Source organism: Octopus sinensis, linkage group LG16 (assembly GCF_006345805.1).
Source record: "Octopus sinensis linkage group LG16, ASM634580v1, whole genome shotgun sequence".
Lineage (NCBI taxonomy): Eukaryota > Metazoa > Mollusca > Cephalopoda > Octopoda > Octopodidae > Octopus > Octopus sinensis.
The window spans coordinates 15966903-15979109 of NC_043012.1; the positions used below are offsets into that span (position 1 = coordinate 15966903).

At 32.9% G+C, this 12207-nt stretch overlaps 1 protein-coding gene across 12 annotated transcripts in view; it reads right to left on the reverse strand.

Annotated features, from left to right (window-relative positions):
• The window catches only part of LOC115220511 (thyrotropin-releasing hormone receptor-like), a 165810-nt gene that overhangs the window by 28158 nt on the left and 125445 nt on the right, over positions 1-12207 (reverse strand). For 4 of the 12 annotated variants that reach the window (XM_036509920.1, XM_036509919.1, XM_036509917.1 and 1 more), the window contains one exon: positions 6610-6673. The exons of 6 other annotated variants lie outside the window; for them this stretch is intronic. Coding sequence is in view for 1 of the 6 variants with exons in the window: in XM_036509916.1 (XP_036365809.1) it covers positions 4622-4634 (13 nt within the window). In the remaining 5 variants the exon portion in view is untranslated. Of the gene's footprint in view, positions 1-4621; positions 5704-6532; positions 6674-12207 lie in introns of those variants that run through there. 2 more of the 12 variants (XM_036509921.1, XM_036509916.1) reach the window with 2 other exon arrangements.

The following is a 12207-nucleotide window of genomic DNA, read 5'->3' on the forward strand; positions in this document are numbered from 1 at the left end:
CAGGATCATAGAATTATTAAAATGTCATATGCTTAGCTAATTGAAAATTTATTATTAATACCACGGAAATATTGGTAAGGTGTATCTTCCAGATGATTGCAAATAAGAATGTGGCAGTCAATAATATAGGAGTTAATTATAGAAATATGCTAAAATATAAGCTGTAATTATTGTACAGTAAAAACATAGACGTTTTCAGAATAACGTACAACTATTTAACTGTAGGATGTTATACATACATACAAACATACATAGAAACACACACACACACACACACACACACATACACACACACACATACACACACACACACACACATACACACACACACATATATGTATAAAATTAACAGAATGAGATAAAAAAATCATCCAAGGCGGCGAAAGATTTCAGAACATTTATAAAGAGGTCTTACAGCTGTTTCTGGGATATTTTATATATCTCTTCATCGGAGACGGTGCGAGAACATGGTTATGCAATAGCTTTTCTAGAGAAGTTATGAAATAGAAAGTGATGTGGAGGAATGGAAGCAGGCGTGAGATAAGCAGGGATATTGTATCTGCAGTTCTATTATTTAAGCAGAATGGTATACATATAAGTTTCCTGTGCCTTGTGTGTAAGTTCTAATAGTATTTAAAATTGGTCATTCCAAGCATAGACTTTGTACACGGTGTTATTGGATCGAAGAATTTTTTAAAGTGATTTAAAAGTTGGGAATGTGTTTGTAAGGTCAAATCAAAAACAGGAAGAGGGAAAAAAGAGAGAAAAAAGAGAAAAACGGGAGAGAGATAATAAAGAAATGAAGAGAGGGAGAGCGTACCGGCTAGTGGTCAGTTAGGATAAATTGATAGAAGGAGATGGGAGGAGAGGGTGAGAGAGAGAGGAATGAGAGCGTAAAGAGATGAGAGAGTAAAGAGTGTATATATCCACGCTTCTACAATTCATTACACATAAATGATACCATGGCTTTCAAATGTAAAAAAAACAACAAATACCGGGTAAAAATCATATACAAAAAAATAAAATAGACAGGACCTGCCCAGAAAACGTATATAAAAATCGATTAAAAATTATCTAAAAAAGCTTATTACATTAAGTAAATCGAGAAAAGAATATAAAATAGAATTATGCCCAAATATGAAAATCTTTATATATAAAAGTGAGGTTGTGTGCTGTCCGTCTCCTACAATTTAGATTCCTAACTACTCCCACATTTTGCGGTGCAGTTTAACCAAAACCGGGTATCTTATAGTCGTGATTCATATCGAGCCCTTCTGGGTATTGGCGCGCGTCTACGATGAGCCTACGATTTAAAAAAAAAATTACCATCAATTTTTCCCATTTTTAATGCATTTTTAGCATATATAAGGGAAGTAACTCTCTAAAATTTATTATTAAATCTCAGAACGTAAAAAGCTACAGTAACACCCTCCCCCTTTGTGGTTAGCCATATTGTGATGGCTATTACACTTTACATCTCTAAAAATGCTTATATAGTTATTTCCCTTACAAATCCGAGCAACGCCGGGCGATACTGCTAGTTATATATAAAATGTAAAAGTCATTATAGTCGTAGTCCCTGATAATTGCTGGAGCATGATATGAATTCAATCGGATAACTAACGCGAATCGTTCCAAAAGGTAATTTAACATCCAACATCTGTGGCTATTTCGGAAGCTCATTGCTGTTACAACTTTGTTCATCCTGACAAGGGGGGAGGGGTCATTGCCTAAGATGCGTATAGAGTGCATGGAGGCAACGGCAATGAATTTCCGAAAAGCTTTAGAAGTTTTAGTAAGAGTCTTCCACCCGGTTTTCGAAACCGCAACTCCAAATCACCATACAATAACACCATACAAACACCAGTTGCCGACATCACCTATCTCTAGACAAACACCAGTTGCTGACGTCATCTAACTGTAGACCAATGAATTTTTACCTCCGATCAAAACCGAACTTCAGCAAATACAACAAAATGACCCTTTAAGCGAATCGACCAACCGGAACGACTGATGACCGTTCCCCATATGGAAGCCAATCAGGCAGAACGACAAGCTTGACCACCGAAGAAACAAGTTGTCACCAGTTGTAATTTAACGAATGAAAACAATCAGATCCGCTCGCGGAAAAAATTATAAACACACCGGATTCCAAAACACACCGTTACAAGCGAAAGTTTCTCCACACGACGGAGATAGAATCAGAGAAACTAAACCAAATCTCTTTTTTTTTTTTTACTATGCTCATTTCTCACTTGTTTTTCTCCCTCTTAACTCAGTACGACCTGAAACTTTAATAATATTATTTCTTGTCGATCACTACTAACACTAATGAACATTATACATTTAAACAAGTTGATGCACAGTTTTTATATTATTGACTGTTATGAAGAATTAAACTCGTCAAGATTGAAACTTTTAAATATGCTTTTCTAATTCATAATTCTAAATTTTTACCATTGTTAAACAAAAAATATTGTTGAAACTAGTTTGGTATATACATATATATATATATATATATATATATTATATATATTATATATATATATATATATATATACATATATACGACAGGCTTCTTTCAGTTTCCGTCTACCAAATCCACCCACAAGGCTTTGGTCGGCCCGAGGCTATAGCAGAAGACACTTGGCCAAGATTCCACGCAGTGGGACTGAACCCGGAACCATGTGGTCGGTTAGCAAGCTACTTACCACACAGTCACTCCTGCGCCTATATATATATATATATATATATATATATATATATATATATATATATATTATATATATATCACGTGATCACGTGACCGACCAGACCATCAGATGTTGCTACACATCGCTGGTCACAATGCGTTCGCACTGTTTTAGCCTTCGAGAGCAGGCCAACAGAAGAAAGAGTGAATGAAAGAGTGGTAAAAAAGTACAGCAGGGATCACCACCCCCTGCCGGAGCCTCGTGGAGTTTTTAGGTGTTTATATATATATATATATATATATATATATATATATAATATATATATATATATATATATATATATATATATATATATATATATATATATATATATATATATATATATATATATATATATATATATATATATATATATATATATATATATATATATATAAATATAATATAATGTATATATATATATATATATATAATATATATATATATATATATATATATATATATATATAATATATATGTATATATATTATATATATATATATTATTATATATATATATAATGACATCATCAAGCACAGCAACATAAAAATCTTTGCAGATGACTCCAAGCTACAGAAGGTCATAAATGAGGCGAGTGACCGGACATGCCTTCAGTCAGATCTACTGGCTGTTATCCAATGGGCAGAAAAAAACAATATGCTGCTGAACGAGGATACATTTGAGCTAATCCACTTTGGAAAAGAGGATGCCCTGAAACTCCCATACTCCCTTCCTTCAGGTGAAACTCTCGCGGCGTCCAACAACATCAGAGACTTGGGAGTAATTGTGGACAACAACGTAAGCTGGGCCACTCATATAAACACCAAAGTTGACATGGCCCGCAGAATGTGTTCCTGGATTCTTAGAACATTCCAGTCGAGAGATATCCACACCATTATCCTTCTCTTCTCCACTTTTGCCCGACCCCACCTTGAATACTGTTGTCCACTGTGGTCTCCCCACACAATACAAGGTATCATAAAAGTTGAAGCACCTCAAAGGGCAATCACAAAAAAGATAGATGGCATGACAGGCCTCGACTATTGGGGTCGACTAGAAAAGCTAAAACTCTATTCTCTCCAACGTCGTCGTGAGCGCTACATCATCTGCATGATGTGGAAAATATTCCATCAGCATTGCCCAAATGATGTTGGCATCACCTTTAAGGTACATCCAAGGCTTGGGCCCCGTGCCATCCGCCCAAAACAAAAATCGCACTCTCATCTCATAACAACAATACGGCACAATTATTTCACCTCAATTGGCCCCGCTCTCTTTAACATTACACCAAAACACATTAAAACAGAAACTGACCCTATAGGGTTCAAGAAGTCTTTGGACAGATTCCTTCAAGAAATCCCGGATAAACCCCCTACACCCGGATATGTCTCTGTAAACAATAACTCTCTACTTGAGTGAGCCATAGTGCCCAAATTCTGACTTGAAAGACTTCACCAGGTGGTGCTATTAAGTTAGACATGGCCTGGGCCAATAATGGCCGAAACCTATCAAAGTATCAAAGTATCAAAGTATATATATATATATATATATATATATATATAATATATCAAAGACATGTTATTGAGGGCAGAAATAAAGATTGCATATTGTTTATTTGAATTTTGATGTGGGAATCTGAAATGTAACTGTCAAATAGGTCTTAAGATTTCATGATATGAAAGGATTTCATAATAGAATCCACCAGAGGTTTGAAATCATAAGTATTAACAAAAGAAATTTGCAAGAGGTTTTGTGAAACTCATTTAAAAGAGTGTTTGTAGCTGTTTACATGTCATGTGACCAACACCTACTCTTTTCACATAAATCCTCTTGAGATTATCTGAATAGTTCACGGAATTTAGTGCGTGATATTGAATGAGAATCCTTAACGTAACACATCATACCAAACAATGGTGTTTACAATGAAGTAAATGTAATCAAGTTTGGTTCGAGGTTTTCAATTTGGTTTCACTCCCAATTCAAACTATTTCACTTCCATCCAATATCCATTTTCTAATAAATGAATCAAATACGTAAAACTAGAAGTGTCTTTAATTATGCTGGAGTGAATGAATGCAGATTAGCTATATGTCCAAGTAAGATACACGTTGAAGTATTTCTAACGTGTCTGACTGCATCCAAAAGAAAACCATTCTGTGAATTTGAAAAATCTTCACTAACCGCTATACTAGAACACCTAACTGTCCCCACTGCTCTTTGGTCCCACTACAATGTCTTATCGTTTCAAATAACTACATCTATATCTCCTTTAGTCAGACAATCTGTCACATGTTTCTTTCTTCCTCATATCTTTTCTTCTGTGACTCACTTCTGAAATCTGAATTAAACACTTCATCCAGTGATTCCTTCCCTTTACAAGTGCTGATGTCATGAAATAGACAAAAAAGATTTCCAGCTGAAAAATAAAACATCATCCATGTTATGATTACTGAGAAACAATATTCTTTCTTACTCATTCTCTTGTTCTTTCTCTTTGTCTCTCTGTCGAACACGTTTTTGTTTAACGAATATACCATACCTTTTACTGTATACACTCCGCCGAAAGACCGCTCAGATGAAACAGATATCGCAGTCGTAGCGGAGATAACTCATATTCAAGCATATATTGATATGCTTGTGATTCACAGATCTACTACGCAGTGTATATATTGATGGCATTACAATAAAACAGGATGTCCCATTTTAGAATTAACCAACAAATATACCTTCAGTGAAGATGGTGCTACTGTAGAAAATAGTCGAAAATGGAAGAGGGCTTGAGTTATTTCAAACAAAGCTATGTTTCCTCATTTTGATAGTAAATAGGTTCGAATTTGTAAGTAATATTCATAAAGCTATCGAACCAGTTCGTGCGCATTGTCATTTCTTCTCCTCTTCCAAGTTTTTACTACTGATCTCCATCGGGTGCTGAAAATATTGCGTGGTCCATTCGAGATAAACGAGTTTCGGGATGGTCTACATACAAGAGATTGAATTCTTTATCTCATGAGTCCCTGTTTCTCCCCACTCCCATCCCCAGCAAAATATTCATTTTCAATATTTCGATAACAATCCAGTCCTTCACACTTTGTACGAGTCCATACCTCGTAGAATTCAAGCTATACTCACTGCCAAAGGCGGTTTCTACCTCTTATTAAAATAAATTTGTTTGAAATTTAAAGGTGATTCCATTATTTTGTCCACTCCCTGTAGTTATGCCTTTGAGACACAACAAATGCTTTCACCATCCTACTAGTGATTATTTTTCTTCTGAAATTAAGAGCTGAGTTTATAGCTTGGTTATTGGGGATGTGTGCAGTTTTGGAATTCTTTAGCTACATACACCCTCAATTAATGACATGCATTGCTGTATAATTTCGAAATGATTATTATGATGTAATTTATATCATAAGACATACACGTGTATGTGTGAGCATCAAGAACTTGTAGTCTTGAAAAACCTTTAGACTGAAAATAACATACGAGGCGGGTGCTGAAACATTTCTGGCTTTAAGGGTATCGCGAAAGGCCTGGCTGGAGGACCAACCTTCTGAGTTCTTTCACAGGTCTTACAAAAACTGAAGGACCGCTGCAATAAGTGTGTGAATCTGAGAGGGGAATATGTTGAATAAAATTATAATTAATTGAACCTCCTCTATTTTCTTTTACCCAAAGTCCAGAACTTTACAGCACCTTATGTATGAGCATGTATTTTATTTTAATTATTCAGAACGTTCTATGACGGAACTTTCTATCGTGACACATAAGATAAGAAATATATTTCTCTTAACAAATTTTACCCTCGCCGTAAGCTCGTTCTTCCGTATATATGACTCAATAATGTTTGCATATCACGTGCTGTATATTCGTTACCTACTTTTCACTCAAGAATGCCATATATACATCTTTCAGCAGTCTGGAAACATTTTCCGGTGGAATATCTGAAACAGAAAGGAAAAATTTGATATATTCCTCAATAAACTGAAATAAATTTATATATTGAGAATGCTTATACATCCGTGGTAATTCGTATTTCATTACATTAGAAACAAAATTACACATTGTTGCATTTTAGTAATCGGTTTTGTGTTATTTCCCGCAGTAGGATCAAAATTAAATGTAACATTTAACTGTAATACAGATAAAAGATTAAAGTCAATACAGATAAATGTTTAAGAAGAAGACGTCATTTTAACCATTCTGCTTCGTTGATAGTTATATTCAAAATCAGTACAATAGCAATAATGTTTTACCTCCAGTAAGGTCTACCAGACAGCAAAGAAAATATGAAATGGCTAAGATTCTACAAATCAGTCATGTTTGATGTATCATAAAATAATGTTGATTGACTGATGTAAATTAAGTATTACATATGCAATAGGAATAAATGCATACCTATGACAATTGTGTACAAATATTTAAATTGATTGTTAAATTCATTTATAAAGCAAATAGTTTTCAAACCTTCTACACACAAATACATTATATCAGTATACTAAAATTTAATGCGTAATTTAATTTCAAATTTTGGACTTTATATACTTAAATGTGTCGCACACATTCAGACAATAATACAGATAGGCACACATGCGCATCTATGTAGGTATACAAAGAAAATGACATAACAAGTAATCGATTCAGAGAATTACCTGGCACTCTTGTACGTTCTTCTATCTTGCTCTTAGTATATGTTTTTTTATACAGAAACATTTATTATTACGTTATACTTTTACAAATGTGAACATGAATGCCATGGACAATAATCCTAATAATTCAATGAAAACATAAGTATGTATGTGTGTGGGTTCATACATTAGGCTTTTCATTTTCTATTCTGTATTTTTCGCAAGGAAGGGATATCTTACTAAGCATGTTAAATAAACACTTTCTCCTCAATTCAAAATATAATTTAAAAAATATTTACATTAATTTGTCTCTGAATCTTAATACAATTTAGCATTTATTATCTATTATCATAGATTAATTCAGAAATTTCTGCTCGTCTTCAGTGCAATATCTTTACGAAAACCAAGCATATAAATATTTCTGAAAGACTTTACGAAAGTAGATAAATATATTTGAATAGATTGATAAATATATGTATTTTTTTGTGGCACTGAAATCATATGTATAGAATTAGAAAGATTTAAAGAATATTTGTTATACTATTGGTGAAAATAAAGTTGAAAAGCTGTTGCTTCATTTGAAGTGAGATAGATAGTTAAATATTGCCTGTGGAGTTATAAGTTACTTTTAAGAAGTTTATCATTATTTACAATTTTTAGATTGTTTTCAAATTTTAAATTATTTTTGTATCTACGAGTCATAGAAAAAAAGAAGATATACTTTGAAAACCTTTCTGGCATTCTTATCTAAATTCTTTCAAATATTTTTATTTATCTAATGTCTAATGCACATCACAACGAAGATGAAGGGAAATTTATGAATACTTATAAAACGCTAAAAGTTGGATAAAAGCTAAATTCAGAAAAATTATGTAAAATCATAACTTACAGAAATTGAATACATCTTTTTAGTAAAGACTACTTCACGACGAAAGACAGGAACCATGTACACAGACTTTTCAAAATTTATTTCCTTCACAAAGAATATAGAAGAACCAAAGAAAAATATATTTATATAGCGTAAGATAATCCAGTAGTAAAATTTTGCCTTGCATGTCAATAGAAATGAGTGAAAATTCTTTAAAGACAGTAATTCCATAGACACGTGCGACAGCTTTATTGACGATCCCGCACACACAAAAATACGCTTAATATTCATTTCAAATTTTGGCACAAGGCCAACAATTTGGGGTGGTGGTAAGTCGATTGCAGCGACTCCAGCTCTCAACTGGTACTTATTTTATCGACCCCGAAAGGATGAAAGGCAAAATCGACCTTGGTGGAATTTGAACTCAGAATGTGAAGACGGTTGAAATACCGCAAGCATTTCGACCGGCGTGCTAACAATTCTGCAAGCTCGCTTCCGTAACGTCTTGTCAGACACTCAAACCATTCTGCTAATCCTACCACCCTAATGATAAACATAATAGATTGACCACCCTTCCGCAAAACATGGCTAGAACAAAACTATTCTTCTCCATCATAAATAAAAGATTTGAGAATACTTGCTAGAGAAAATATTATGCACATTCCTAAACCAATCTCAAGAAATCTATAGAGAAAATCTAACTTACTCTTTAATTTGATATCAGCCAAGAACTTTATCAACTCTATAACCTTTATTGAGTTTTAGAAATACGTTTACAAATTTGCATTAATTACAACTATCCTTGAATGAAAAATTCAAATTTTATTTTATTTTTATCTACAAATCAAGAATAAAGGAAAATAAGGAAATTCATTAATCTTTTCATACATTCTTATCTACTTACTTCAAATCTTTCAACTATTTTTAATTGCTTAGTCTTCTGAAAATATATCGCAGCAAAGTTGAAGCAAAATTTCTGAAGTAATCTGTCTGTGATTATAGAGACGGCAATACTAAATTAAGCAAAAAAATTAAATAACATATTAAATTAATTAAAATTTATGTTTTGCTACTTATTTTATGAGAGGAAGGCGAGAATGTCGTTTACAACACTTCAGGTAAAGCTTTTCTCCCCTCTTGAAATCCAATGAAAAATGAAACCCTACAGCATAAAGAAATTGTAACCAAACTAAGAAGTATAACGTCACATTCCGGTATGATGACTGTATTCAATATAAATCAAGGGTAAACAACACTAAAAAAAAGAGATTGGATATAGAGAGACACATGGCCGGCGTTCAAGCGCACAGTTATGACCAGGATTAACATATTTCACTGTATTCTGGACACCATCATACATTTAGATATTCAGATACACACACACGTACGTGCGCGCACACTCACCCACATGAATCGGCACAACTGGAGTGAAACAAAACTATTTCTGTAAATACAAAGCCATATTGCATTTAAGGATAAATATATTATGATCAAGAAAACATCAATTCTGATATGGTAAATATTGCTAAAGCATTTTCAAACAGTATGTTTTAGTTTTCCACATTTTCGTTAGCATTGAACGTTTTTGTTAAGCTTGACATTTTTTGTTAAACTTGAATACATTTACACAAGTTTTCCAAGACATACTTATTCTGTTTTATAAAAGGAAACACGTTCATATATTCCCCCGGATCTTTACCCTTTGACCGACAGATTTAAAAAATAAATTTTGTAACTAAACACTTTCAAACTTCGGACACTGGTAGAATGTGTCATATAAAATATATTTTACTCTTATTTTTGAAAAAAAACTTATATTTACGAAGTTATTTTACGTTAAATTTGTCTTATATCGGTAATTTCAACCAATCAATGACGTGTATTCAGCTGAATAAAATTACTGCTGTAGTTTGTCAACAAGAACTATCGGCGGTGTATATTTCGTTTGTCATTGTTATTTATGACAACCCTAACCCTAAAACCCTAACCCTAACCCTAACCCTAACCCTAAAACCCAACCCTAACACCCTACCCTAAAACCCTAACCCTAACCCTAAAATCTTAAACCAGTACAAAATAACAGTGACGAATGAAAAATACACCACCGATAGTTTTTGTTGACACACAACGGCAGTAATTTCATTCAGCTGAATACACGTCATTGATTGGTTGAAATTACCGAAATAGGAAAACTTTAACGTGAAATAACTTCGTAAATATAAGTTTTTCTCAAACATACTAATAATAAAGGATGTTTTATATGACACATTCTACCAGCGTCCGAAGTTTGAAAGTGTTTAGTTACAAAAAATCTGTCGGTCCAAAGGTAAAAAGCCATTCCCCCAACTTTGAGTAATAAAGATACTAATGATACTGATATTAGATGAGTAGTGTCGGGTACAGACAAAGTAGCAGTGGATGCAGAAAATAGTAATAGGGACTCAACATTTCGACTGAGGAAAAAAAAGGAAGACAAGGATAGCACCAGTGATAGACCTAAGATAGAAAAATAATTAACACTAGCCTAGATACTGCAATACAAACAACAAAAATCTTAAGAAAGCCGCTGTCTAAAACTAGATATCAAAATATGTAAAAGGTGAACATAGAGTACTAGAAGAAAGTTTACTGTATACTGAAAGAACCAGTGCTAATATTTCAAAATCATTTCTATCTACAAAACTAAAGAAATAACAACTTTCCATAATGATATATCTATTATCTAGTTACCAATCGTGCATATAGCTGGAATCCCAATATATGTGCAGGTTTTGATTGTTTTTCTCACACGTATATTCTGGAAAAAAGATGTGAGTAAATATGGGTAAAACAGCATAAATAATAGTCAGATCAAACATGTTGTTAATAAACGGAGAAGAATCTCTGCAGACTGAGAAGGAATTATAGGAATAGATAACATATTCCAGCTATACTAGAAAAGTAAAATTTCAGGTTTGTATTCTCAGATAACAAAGTAAGGTAGAAAGTTGGCAGAATCAGTACGTCGGACAAAATGCTTAGCGACATTTCGTCCGTCTTTACGTTCTGAGTTCAAATTCCACCGAGGTCGACTTTACCTTTCACCCTTTCGGGGTCGATAAGCGACGTAATCGACTTAACCTCTTCTCGGAAATTGCTGGCCTTGTGCCAACATTTAAAATGATCATTAGAAAACAAAGTGTTTTCTATTTAAGGTAAAAGAATATTTTAAAACCTGAAAACTAATGAGCAAATTCAATGCAAGGATGGCTCCCCAGCTTTTTTTAAAAAAAACTTACAGGTTATAATTGTCAATTTTGCTTAAATTGCTATTATGTGATATTTTAAACTTAAGTTTGTAACATCAAATTTCTCACTTGTAGGCAATTAGTCTTTTCATTAAAATTGAATATAAATAGCTTCATGATTATTTTAATTTAAACTTTTAAGTAAAAATCAAATATCTAAAAGGGCATTTATTTCTAGTTTTTAAATTCAGCAATACAATTTTTAAGTATTTTTCTCTTGTCCCCTGCATCTCCAGGCTTAATTACTCACTTTTTCTGATTCATTACTTAAGAATATTCTAGCATTTTTTATTCTGGCCCTCATTTTTTTCCAGGAAACGATTCTATTATTATGATTAACTATATTTACTTTCATTTTTTAAGCAAATACAAAGAAGTTTTAATATCAAAAATATTAAACTCAGTTTTAAAAAATGTTCAATAAATATAAAAACAAAAATGCACACACACTATTTGACGACCGGTTTCAGAAGTTTCAGCTTCGTTTTCCTCAGCTTTTGTTCGGCAGCAGCTAGAGACATATGTTTTATGGCAGATGCTAGTTTAATAACCAATGGTTACACTTTAAAAAATAATGAATGCGTTTATAAAACCACTACGTGTATAAATATATTATAAATACAGAAATTCAAGGTTCTTTAGCAAATGGAAAATTATAAAATAAAATATCAATTTTTCATAGTATTTTTTAGATT